Here is a 13218-nt window from a genome sequence, read left to right as displayed (position 1 = left end):
AAAAGTGCACAAATGACAACAAAATTGTAAAGAAAGTACATGGCAAATAAGTCAGTGAGATGTTATTAGCAGTTCCCGAAGTTCTACACATGATAAAATAAATAAACAAACAAATACTAACCAAAAGTTATCGTATTACTTCCAACAGTAACAATAACAAACTCTAGCCAGTGCATGATGAATTTGTTGTACCTGGCACTTTGAAAGGCACGACTGGCCCGTCGCTGTCCTCCTCTCCCTCTCCCTCGTTCTCATTGTTGTCGTTGTCGTCGGTCTCGTTCTCCGTCTCGTTGCCGGACTGGAGCCTCTGCAGCCTGCACCTCCCGTTCAGACCCTGCTCTAAAGCACTGATCCCGTTCTCCAGACCCCACCTGCCCTGGGACCTGGGGGCTGGCTCCGAGTCCCCGTTGGTGAAGCGGGTCACCCTGGTCTCACTGGTGTTGATCAGTCTCTGCCTCTGCGGGAGATTCAAGAAACATTAAAGCATTTTGAACCCACCCCTCCATCATCCTGTAGGCCCTTCATTCATTTACATTTACTGACCTCGTTGATGAGCATGCGTGAGGCCATGGTGAGGCGGGTCCGGGGGGAGAAGTGGCTGGTGATCATGATCCTCATCCCGGCCTCAGAGAAGGACAGCTGGTGTGGGTACGCGGACAGCAGCTCGTCCACCATCAGCACCGACGGAGCACAGTGGAAGTTTGCTGTCGACACACATCAGGAAATACACTGGGATATAAATGTTGAAAGCCATTTTTTTTGCTGCTGCAGGTTGTGCCATGTAAAATTCAGCAAAAATGCAGTTATTTCTTTTCTTGTGATTCAGCATGTTTAACAGCATGAATTTATAACATGAAATGGCTAATGCTCTATAATTAAACAGTGTAACTTAAACTCCTGGGGACATCCTTTTTAACTGGCACCGGCTCTTTTCTATAGAAGCAAAAATTGTATCCCAATTTAGGTCAAGTTGCTTTCTATTTTGGATATGGTGACAACATATACTCCACATGCATTCCTCTGCATCTGTGCCAAAGCCTCTGAATGCAGTTTTCCCTTCAGCAATTACGATTCATCAACTGAGATGGGTATAGGAACCACCACTGTGATCCACAAAGCTCTTCTGGGTGTCCTGAATGAATATTTGTTCAATTCAATAAATACAGTTGTGCTCAAAGGTTTACATACCCTGGCCAAATTTTTTGACTATTTTTCAAAGAATATGAAAGATAACACAAAACGCTTTTTTTCACTCATAGTTAGTGGTTGTGTGAAGCCGTGTATGGTATGTACAGAACCTTCACCACAACCACCACAAAATACTGTCATTGATGCTAAAGGGGGCATTGGTGTGTTGTCTTTCAGGATAAAAATGGTCCAAAAATGGTTAAAAAAAAATCTGGCTGGGTGTGTTAACTTTTGAGCATAACTGTATTGGGTCAAATGTTTACCAGTGAGGTCATTTTGTGTAAAGACAGAATGGGGTAAGAATGCTTGTTTTGCTTTGCACTCATGATTGGAATGAGGCACAGAAGGCTTTGTGAACTTATAACCCTTGAATAGTTCAAATCCCTTATGAAAGAATATCTTCCATGTGAATGTTCTTGTTTCTAAGTTTGTTTGGGTTTTTATATTAATGTTGTTATAACTGTTTTAATAGAATGATAATTTATGTTGACTATACTGCATGATTTAATGAATCTGTTAAACAGGTCTCTCTTGCAAATGAGGCCACAATAGACCACCTGTATGAATACATTATTTATTTTTTCTAATTCTCTTGAAGTAGCCCACAGCTCTAAAAAGGATGGTGGTCCCTGCTATATAGTCCCAGTTCATGACACTGTGAGGACTGTTAGGACTGACTCTTAGGCACTGGGAACTGTAAGTTTGTGTGGGGTCTCCTCATAACGGCTCAGTTAATTCATGTTTAGGGGCAGTGGTTCTCAAGATGTAGAGTAGATAGAATTCAGTCGTGCTCAAGTATCTTTTCCAATTCAAAATCTAAGGCAAGTTCCTTTTAATCAGTTTTTCTTCCAATGTAGGTAGGCAGAGACATGTTTTGACATTGTTTGCCTGTGGCTTATACCTGTTTCACTTTAGTCTTGACCAGAACTCACTGCTTCCTGCTAAATTTAGTTTATTCAAAACCGGAAGACTCTTTCGTATCCCGGACGGCTCCGTATCTTCTGAGGTGTTACCAGCGCCAATGATTAAAAATAGCGAGTCCGCGGTGTCCAGCTGTCTTTGTGTTATGTAAATGTGCACGGAGGAGACGAGCGGATAAAACATTGAGGGCCTTTGGAGGGCGGGTGCTTAGAAAACAGCAGAGTCCTCATTACCTTTCTTTAGCAGCACCGCAGTGGCATCGCACGAGACAGCGTCGTCCAGATCCGTGCTCCCCGTCAGACCGTTGGCCAGGTTTACCGAGCCCTTCTTCCTGCGGTCGAAGTAGCGCTGTGCCCTTCCGTTGAACCTGACACAGATCATTAGGAAACAAGACATTGTCAAGCCATCCACTTAATAAACAATGATAAGACGAGATGGGGAAACCTACTTCATAATAAGGATGTAGACAGCATACATTAATACTAAAACCAGCGACTCCCACCTATAAAAAGACAAGCAGAAGTTGATGAGTGGAAGAAGAACTAAAAGCATCCATTTGCAAACGCATTTCTGATGTTACTTCAGATCTAACTGACTAATTCACCTACTGTGCATGTAGAATGAGGTCAATGCAAAAATATATACAGTTACTTTAAATCCAGTAAAAGTAAACAGTACAGTGGATGTTGTAAAATGACTTAAAATGCAGTATATAGAAAGTAAGACCTACCAGCACACATTCTCGTCATAGATAAACTGTAAAAAACACAACAACAAAAAGGCAGGATTAGAAAAGCAGCCGCCTCTGTAGGAAGACTCTGCAACTGACATGGCATGGCACTAGAGGGCATAAGTGACCCACAGCATGGAGAGCAGAAGGTCACATACTGTACTGTGTAAAGCAGGCGCCATAAACCCTTTAAAACCAGCTGGAGAATGAAATAATACAGTGATGATTTTGCAAATGTTAAAATTAGCTCAGCCCCTAATAAAGGTCTTAGCTTTTATTTCAGCATTGCTTCAAGCTTCTGAAATGTCAAAAGATGTATTTCCATCCAGTGTGGCATTCACTTTACACCAAGATGTTTGTATTGATGATGGGGGAGATTATCAAAGGGGCTAAGATCTGGAATCCATGTTTAAATATGAATATGATGTCTTATGCTCCCTGAACCACTCTTTCACAATGTGAGCCCCTTGAATCCTGGCGTTGTCATCTTGGAATATGCCATTAGGGAAGAAGAAATTAATTGATGGGATAATCTGGTCATTTAGGATGTTCAGGTCATCAGTTGATCTAGTTCTTTGGGCATTTAGTGTTGCTGAACCTAGACCTGACCAACTGGTCCCAGATTAGAGGTCGAGCAATATTTGGGTATTTTACAATGTAATTAATCTATTGACGATAAAAGGCGATATCTCCGAAAGGTGATTATGATAGAGCCTTCCCATTGCGATAAAAAATGATTACAAGTTTATACACCTTAGATTGTATTTTATTTACAGTATTTTATGTTGCAGACTTTTGCTTATCTCACAAGAGATTTGTTTTGGAATCTGCTGATGTCTGTCTTTCAAAGGAGCTCCCTCTGAAGTACTAAACATGAATGTCCTGAATAAATCAGCTCTTTGCCCGTAATAGTGCCCCCTGCTGTCACAGTTCAACACTGATACACAGGGGTCTACACCTTTTATACCTGGCGAGGAGGTCGGAGAGCTACTTACTCTATGCTTCAAAGACAGTTGTCAAAAAAAGGTAACTTAGGTGTTGTTCACCTCGAAGAATTAGTAGCCAAGATGGCATTTCAAAGAAATTAACTTGAATTTAGCCCTTACACTTAACAATATTGAGCTAACCATGTTCAGAACAAACAGAAAATGCACTTAAAATTTAAGTCATCAAGCGTATGTAGAGATGTAGAAAGAGTTTGGCGAGCTACCTATGATGGGTTCCAGAGCTAGTGGTTGGAGATCCCTGCTATACAGTTGAGAAGCATCATACATAGGTTTATAGGCAAGACATTTGGAAAAATCTGCCATTGGTCATTTTACTTTTTTAGTCAGGCATTAGAAGCTAAAAGGACTCAATTGCTGATTTGATCACTTTACATTACACAATTCATTCACTTTCCACACATGGTTGTGATAAACTACCTCTGCCCTAAGTTTGATGACAGAAACATTCCTATTTTCTACAGAAACTAGCTGGTTGAGGTATCTTGCCCAAGGACACAACCACTATATTTGTGCAAATGCCACTGAAAATACTTGGTAATTACAACAAAGAATGTCAACTTTGTCAACTTCAACGACTCAAAGCAGCTTTAACATGATAGAAGTCAAAATGAACTAGTAAATGGATTTGTCTTCAGTGTATTGTATATGAGATGTGTCTAAAGCATGATTTTAAATTCTAAGCTGGATCAATATGTGAGAGTGTATGTGTGAGTGTACTGTACTGTGGGTGTGCACTTGTCTTACAGCAATCAGGGCCACAATGGAGAAAGTGTAGTAGATCGAATCTCGCAGAAGCGCCCAGTGCGAGAGCTTCACGGCCTGCAGATAATAGAGCAGAGAATCAGCCCACTCTCTGTACACAAACGCCTCTGACATCATTACCATACTGATGTAAACACACCCGCGCCCGCTTTGACCTTGTGAAGAGCGCTCCGTAAAAAAGCCAATTGTGTGGCATCTTCCTACGTCGACAAGGTGAGTGTATGTAAAGGGAGAGCAGCGGAGAAGCCCACGATGCGGTGACTAACGGCGAGTTTTATTCACTTTCTCCCACACAACCGCTCCAGTGTACACACATACACACAGGAGCACGGGTCAGGAGGAAGGATCTGCTTCAAGGAAGGACCGATCATCCCACAAGAGGAACTGCTATATTAGACAGAGGCAGAGGGCAAGGCTTTCAGCACGTTTCTGAACAAGGATCGTGTGAGCTTGGATGCAATATTGCAACCTTGGCCAAAAATATCAGCTAAGATATAACAACACAGGACATTATCCGAAACACTTACTTTTAAATGAGTGTTTAAAAATGTATCATATTATGTTTTGTTATTTATTTAAAGACTATAATACAACAGAAACAGCTCAGGCAATTCCATGGGACAGAAAGTGGTACAGAGTTCAGTATGGTTTCTTTAAGACTTTAATTACCATTATTACAGTAATTAAGTTACTTTGGGCAAGACATTTTTACCTATTCATTTATCCAGGCTTGGAACGGGCACAATGTACATTGGCTAAGGATTCAGTACTGTATGGGCGTAGAAAATAACCTGGCAAGTCTAACTAGATTGATTAATTTATAAATTAAGGCAGGGATTATTTTATTGCAACTAAGTATTTTCCTCCCCCTACATGTTCCAGCCATGTCCTAAAGTGTAGAATGAGCTCAGACCTGTTCACCACAACTGCCTCTAAAATCCTGCACTGTCACTCAAAAAGGTGTTAATTTGTGTCCGAAGTGCCGTCATGCACGAGTTTAATATAGAAGGTGCAGTTACGCATAAGACCAGAGGTGGCAGTAGGGAGCATTAAATGACTAACTTGCATCTAGCCCCTTTAAGAACAGATTTTGACACTTTGATGATTATCAATGCTTGAGCCATTAGAACTCTGTGATAAAATATTGTATTTTGATGACATATCCTACAACAACATCTATTCTTATGAACTGGACTGATTTGACTGGGTTGAGGATGTTCCGCTTCTATTTACAGAAGCTCCTTATTCCTTGTTGTGGTCACAAACTGTGAAGTCACAATTTCAGACCACAAGAGTGTAGATGATTCAAGCTTCACTACAATGAAAACTTCCTGAGCAACTGAGACCCAGCACAAACATAATATCACTTTAGGTTGAAGGCGGGTCACAAAGCCACATCTCAATCCACGTTGTTTTATTATACGTTAAATGATGAATTATACCATAGCCCAGTGCAGTCTTTTAGCAGCTGGATCTGAAGATGGTTTTGCTGCACCCTGCCCTCCAGCCCTCATTATCTCTTATGATTACATAATCCACAATCTGGGATTGCATCACGGTTTGGAGTCCAGATCATACATTTTTTCAGAGCGGAGCTTATCCTTGTACTGAGCTCATTTCCATGTGGCCTGGCCTCTCACGTCATGCACAGGGAAGATGCTCAGCTCTGACGGTATCAATGAATCTCATGAATAATGGATTGGGGAGTAAATACAAGGAAACAAGGGGCATTGAGATCGAACTAATGCGATATTACCGCTTTCAACTCAGCTATCTTTCTGCCTTTTACCAAGCAGCAACAAGCCTCCTAAAGTGTGATGATGGTCCATATTGATTTGACATACCATAGACTACACAACATGTCCTTTAAGACAAATCCTTTTGATAATAAAATCTTCAGGGCTAGTACAACAGATCTACATCGCTGGAGAACTAGTTTTCTTTACAGTAACTTGTAACTACCACATTATGCACTTCGAAAACACAGTAATAGCCTATTTTTACAGGAAAAGTGTGCCAAGTATTTGCAACTTAATTGACGTCAGTTGATTTTGAGGATGGAAAAAGCTCTGTCCCTCGTGGCCTCACGGACATTCAATGAAGAGCCCTCTTTGCCCTATTACACAACTGCTTGTGTTACTTGAATTGCCACACACGGCTGAGGGAGGACATGCCTTTGTTTTGATTGTTGATGCGATACATTGTGTAGGAGCTGACGCTGTGTGGGCATCTTTGTGCATAAAAAATGCTCTTCACGCTCATGGCTATTGTTTCCATTTAAATGTATTCACTTTTCAGCATTCCCCTTGGTTCTCGCTGCTGCAAATCATCCGTTCAACTTTTCTCCACAAAATAACCAAAGTAAGTAGTTTTTCATATAGACTTGACACTCATGAATTCTCTTCCGGCTTTTTCCTGATAAAGAAACCGTACCTGTCCAGCGAAGAAGCCACACACTCCAATGATGCAGAGAATGTTGAAGACAGCCGATCCAACAATGGTGCCCACTCCCACGTCTCCTTTAGTGATGAAGACACCTGAAAATACAGGGGAGGGAGCGAGTGATGACACTTTAAGTGGGACGGATGAGGAGACTGAGACGGGATCATCAAGTCACATCTGTCACTACGCATCTCGGCTGCTATGGCTGTTGGTCATAGAGATTTTGGCTGCCTCTGTATTTCAGCATTATGGAAAATACTGTCACTTTCGTTAAGTATATCGAAAAGCAGCAATTACTAGTAAAACTGCTGTGTGCCTGATTTTAATCGTAACAGGTTCCGGCAACTCTCTTATCCTGAAGAGCTGCATTTTGTCTCTGAGTCAGGGATGACCATGAATGCACAGCCTGCTGCGTCAGATGCAAAAAACACTTTCTAAACAGAAAGAAATGTATATGTACATGAATTAGCTGTATTATAGTTTGTGAGCGCCTAAATTTTTAATTTACAAATGAACCCCTGATTTTATTCTTTGAGACCCGGCAGGACAAAACTCTCCATTCAATGTGTTATTTAGAGTTCTCAAACATCCAGGATAGTAAATACAAGAGTCCACTTAATCAATGCTGGGTAACACTTTATAATAACTACACATTATGTATCCTTTATAAATGATGAGTTAACACTTAATTAATCATGAACAATGCATTAGTTAAGTGTGATTATCACTTAATAACTACTTAACAAAGGAATAAGTCAAGTATGAAAAACGATTCATTATGAGTTAGTAATGTAGTAGTTAAGTAGTTACTAAGTGATGAAGACTTAGTAGTAGTGTTAACTAATGAATTGTTCATGATAAATTAAGCATTAAGTCATCATTTATTAACGCTAAATAAGATGTAGTCATTATAAAGTGTTGCCGTAAAAGGTGCTTGAATTCATGCATGTGAAGATTCGGGGCTCTGAATGTTTGAGAAACTGAGCTTACATAGACAAACTGAGGAATTGGTCACTAAAGCTCAGTTGGCCTAATGAGGAAAGAGAATTAACACACCATATTGTCACCATGTCTAGCAGGACTCTTTGCTTGCAGTATATGAGCAGTAACCCAGTAGTTTAAAATCTCTGCTTTGAGGCCAATATACAAAGAAAGGCATATAGCACAAAGCTTCAGAAATTAACATTTTAAAATCCCACGCACGGGAATATATTTATGCCACAGCAAATATTTAACCTTAATACTTCAGAAGTATACTGCACATGTTTCTAGATGCACTGCAAGGAAACTAGGGCACCCGCTGAGATGGTTTAATGTGATTCCAATGTAACTCATGTTAAAAGTCACATGTGTTGTCTCACTGTGGGATATGGGCTTTAGAGGCTGCATTAAACATGACAAACATAAAGCTCTCCATCACAGAAACAAAAGAAATTCATAAAGACAAAGACAACAAGAAAAATGTATTCTCTTGACTTTAAATTAAGACATAACATTTGTATCACAATAATTGGCCTTTTTTAATGTCTGTTGCATGTTTTTTTCTTTCATGTCCTGCACATGACAGATAGGAAACAGAAAATGAATCATTCATCAATTCTCATGGGTAATACTTTTCAGGAAATAACCTTTTCTCAGGACATTCAGGAGGATGCTTTGAGAGTTCCTAAACTTTACAAATATCACTGCTCAGGAAATGCACAGGTTACAGTAATTGCGTCTCCACAAGTTGCTACAATAAGTGCAACCAAAAAACTCCTGACGCAGATAAACTTTTTCTTCACGTAGAGACTGTGTGTTCTGGGATTGTTACCGATAACTGATGTGAAGAGTTCGGGCGCAGAGCTGCCGGCCGCCATGAACGTTGCCCCCGCCACGTCCTCACTCAGATCGAGACGCTGAAAAAGTGAGAGAACATAGACCTGATAAACAAAGAGTCATGTCCCGATATTTGGCTTCGAAAGAAACAAAAACTGTTGACGTGTTGGAAGAATGTGGCATAAATGTCTCAGTAAAGACAATTAGCCTCCAAATACATTTTTTCAAAAGGGTTTCTTATGTTAGATATACTGTTAATATTCAAACCCTTGATAATAATATTCATGTTTTCTTTTTTAACTTTTATTTTTAGTTAGAGATGGTTCGGTAATGTATAAATAGCAAATAATAAAACATATTGTACATAGATTCGACTGTTTTTTTTCTAGGTGAAAGCTGAGAGACTAGCCCAAAGCCTGAAAAAAGAAACAAACGTTTTACTAGTATTTCAGAGTCTTTAGTAAAAGAAAGCATGACTAGATCAAAAATCATCTTTGTATTACCACATCATGGGCCCATTCTTGTGTTTCTAAATGTGGACTGTGGACCTTTGCGCGATGACGGTGGAGCTACATGGAATAGTTGGCTGGACAGACCCCGTGTCTGCTTTGCACAGCAGTGGTCCCTCCACAAGCTTTTCCGGCCAGAAACCGTACTAGACAGGAATATTTTGTGCTGCTATGGGTGGTGGTGGGTGTGGGGGTTTGGGGGGCGCAAGTGCTGGAGTTTGCCCCTTGGCCCAAGCACCAGTGCCCATCTATGCTGTATATTCTCTCTCTCTCGGGACATGGACAGTGTTTCACTCACAGTGGGAAACGTTTGTCCTGTGAGAACTTAAAGGGATTTTTCAGGATTTTTGACATAGGGCCTCATGTCCTAGTTATCCAGAGTGTTGCTGGTACCTGGAGAGTACGTGGCACTAGGCTCATGCAAGGCTAGCGCATTTCTACAATGTCAGCTAGCCTGCATTAAAAACAGTCTTACGCACTCCACAGTGCACCTGAGGCAAATCACTTATAACGCCAAACTAAAGATATAAATCGACACAAACATTTATATGGTTAGTCTGGCGTTATAAGTGATTTGCCTCAGGTGCACTGTGGAGCGGGTCAGACTGTAATGCAGGCTAGCTGACATCGTAGAAATGCGTTAGCCTTGCATTAGCCTAGCGCCACGAAACTCTTCAAACAAAAGAACTGCATGAATCACAAAAAAATATCTCCAAGTACCAGCAACACCCTGGATAACTAGGAAATGAGGCCCTATGTCAAAAATCCTGAAATATCCCTTTAATAAGACACCTGAGGCTGCGCACGATGTTAAGAGGAGAGCAAAGAGGAAGCAGCAAGAGCTTATTGTAAGCACTGCTTGTAGCACACCACGCCTCAGCACAGACTCCTTTATTCACTAAGCGACGCCCTCAGGTTAGTGGCAAAAGCACTGACGCACCGTTGTTTGCACGGAACATCCAACTTTGTCTTAAGCAACGCTGTTGGCGAAGATCAGGCCTTATAAGTTAACTATGCCATTTGAAAGTCCTGCAAGACTTAAAAAGTCTCTACCAATGTCACCAAATGATATAGATGACAATATTTTATTCATAATGAAGGTGCATTAGCATGTCCTTACCTCACAGACCTTCTCCAGGGACGGCACAAAGTAGTCATCACAGACCAGAGCCAGCGCACAGAACATGTAAATGGTCTGCAATGAGAACCACCATTAATATTAAAGATGACAGCAGAATTTAGCATATGGACAAGGATGATTTATACATGTGAGAAAACGGTAGGGAAAGTGTAGCTGAGGACAATAAGTTTATGAAAAATATGAACTTTAGGGGCTTGTAAGGGGTTTGTTTGCTGGCGTGACATTCAAATAAATTTAATACACCTCTCGGGTTTTAGTTCTTCATTAAATTTATATGGAAATTACCATGAAAAATTAAATGCTAGCTCGGTAATTAAGACGCAGTGCTTCTTACAGATCTAATCTCATACATATGCGCTGTTGTACATTTCAGACATTAAATATTCATACTTGGCATAACTTTGAAAGGAAAACCTTTGTAAATATCAGTTTTAAAATAAACTGGCATTTTCCAAAGGCCTGGAGTGGTTTCACTTGTGCTTCAACTCATGGGATTAGCTTTAAGAGTGGATGAAATAAAAGAACCGGCATGAACTTTGACTTTGCTACAGTGCTACAGTGAACACAACTTCTCAACGTCTTTGTTTTTCATTAACTCCACACACAGTGGTGGTTAGGTATACGCACAGCTGCTTGCGATACACTGACAGAAGCAGAAGCCAATGAACCGCACAAGATTAACACAAGAGAGTCACGGGACAAAAACGGCATCCGCAGCCATTTTGGATTATGTTTCTAATGCAAATAATGTCGAAATGAAATTGAAATTGAAATCTCATCTATCCGGCTTTTCGCGCTTTTTTCTTCTGACACAGAGAAGCAACAGAAATTACTACAACCACAGCCTAAAAATCATGGAAATAAAAAGAACAAGTGACGATCCTAATGTATACGGACAGCTAGCAAGTAGGCTAAACTTTTTATCATTTCATCCATTAGCCTGGTCAATGTATTTTTCCAATAGCCGTTAGCATTAGCCATCAATCATAGCAAATAATGAACGATCCAGATGTTTTCAGCTGTTGTCAACCCATCAACCACATATAGAGTTGGGGAAAATCCACAGTTACCATGGAGATCCGCCATGTTTGCAGCTGTTTCCATAGACTAACATTAGCTAAAAACGAAAAAGCCGTGGAACAACTCCACCATTTGAGATTTTACTTTACAAATTGGCATCAAAAAGTGTCCATTAAAGGGGCTTATGGTAAGTTGGCCATTTTATACTCACTACTGCCACCTCAGGTCATACGTGTAACTGCAATCTCTATGTTAAGCTCGTGCATGACGGCACTTCGGTCCGAAGTAACACATTTTTGAGTGCAGGATTTTAGAGGCAGTTGTGGTAAACAGGTCTGAGGTCATTCTGCACATTAGGACATGGTTGGAACATTTAGGGGGAGGAAGATGCATAATTTTGACATTTTTAAACTCTGTACAGTCCCTTTAAGCTAAATGCAAAGTCAGTTAGGTATTTGCTTTGTGTGGAGTCGGATACACCTGCAGTGGTGAGTTACAGTCACTTCATCTTGATGTTAATGATAAAGAAACCACATAAATGATATAAATGCCATGAAAAGAACAAAACAAACACCACCACATGTTAATATTGTGCCTGCCTTCCCTATTCATTTGTATGGGGATAAAACTTTCTATTTAAATCGGGTCCTGGATTCGACGGCTAACAAAATGTCTGCAATCTATTGAAGGTGCAGGCTCAGATAGCTGGCATTTCTGTGACTTCTATGGTAAAAAGAGCTTCTGGCGACTGATTTTCTTCGCGTATACCGTTGGTCAAAAAGGCTATTTGGTTTAAATATGTTATTTAATTCTTTTCTTGATTGATAATGATCAGTTTCTGCCTACTTAAAGTCCACGGAAAGCTGTCTGTTATCCCCTGTATGGCACCAGCTGTCCTACGTTACCATGGAGATCAGCTAAACCCATTCCCCTATTCACCTTATTCCGCCCCGCCCACTTTTGCCACTTTTTGCGTTGTCTCGGCACTTCCGTTGTCCTGACACTTCCGGTCGAGCGTGCAGCCCGTTCATTTAAACAGAGAACGAGGGAAAATATTCTCCGCTCAAATCTGATGTTTAGTAGATTGATTTGTGTAAAATGTCCAATGTTCATTTGCACCAACAAGTCGACACTGCACCGGTTTTCTGCGCGGCCGAAAAACGGCTTTGTTTTCGTGTAGTGACTGATTTTATGTGGACTTCTCCAGCCCCATGTTAACAGATAGGAGAAAATGGGCGGGCACAATTCATGGCGGCGCCCACGCGAACGTCCGGAATAAGGTGAATAGTCTGCAGGTACTCACAAGGCCCATTCCTGTTTAGCTTCCGACACCTGACGAGGATGTTCATGAGGCGGGATGGCCCTGAAGAATCGGAATGTACAGGAGGTATTGTGTGAGCAGTTTCCACGGCTTGGGAGGAAATGGTATCTTTGACCTTAAAATCACTGGCAGCATCTTCAACTTGAAAATAATATGGGAAAATCTTTGTGACAAGCAACCGTATACTTAAAGTGCATGTGATAGGTTTTAATGCTTTTGAAAATATGACTTATTTAGATGGATAACATTTGTTGTAAGTAATAAATCGAAATTCATTTCAGTGAAGCAGCAGTTTTTATGAAGAAATGTTGGGCAGAAAAGTTAGGATTTTTTAAGCTACTGATAGGAAGGATAAAGGT

At 40.7% G+C, this 13218-nt stretch overlaps 1 protein-coding gene across 1 annotated transcript in view; it reads right to left on the bottom strand.

The window, feature by feature from the left end:
- Nucleotides 1-13218, bottom strand: part of LOC306960809 (sodium/potassium/calcium exchanger 3-like) — an 86512-nt gene that overhangs the window by 5509 nt on the left and 67785 nt on the right. The window contains exons 4-12 of the mRNA XM_079553378.1: nt 10498-10572; nt 8864-8948; nt 7042-7145; nt 4591-4665; nt 2840-2865; nt 2558-2611; nt 2343-2476; nt 544-704; nt 193-457 (exon numbers count right to left, since the gene is read on the bottom strand). Of these exons, the coding sequence (XP_079409504.1) occupies nt 193-457; nt 544-704; nt 2343-2476; nt 2558-2611; nt 2840-2865; nt 4591-4665; nt 7042-7145; nt 8864-8948; nt 10498-10572 (979 nt within the window). The remainder of the gene's footprint in view (nt 1-192; nt 458-543; nt 705-2342; nt 2477-2557; nt 2612-2839; nt 2866-4590; nt 4666-7041; nt 7146-8863; nt 8949-10497; nt 10573-13218) is intronic.

Source organism: Gobius niger (assembly GCF_951799975.1).
Source record: "Gobius niger genome assembly, chromosome: 3".
Classification (NCBI taxonomy): Eukaryota; Metazoa; Chordata; class Actinopteri; order Gobiiformes; family Gobiidae; genus Gobius; species Gobius niger.
Note: the sequence above shows the minus strand (reverse complement) of the source record. Positions and strands in the feature narration are given on the sequence as shown.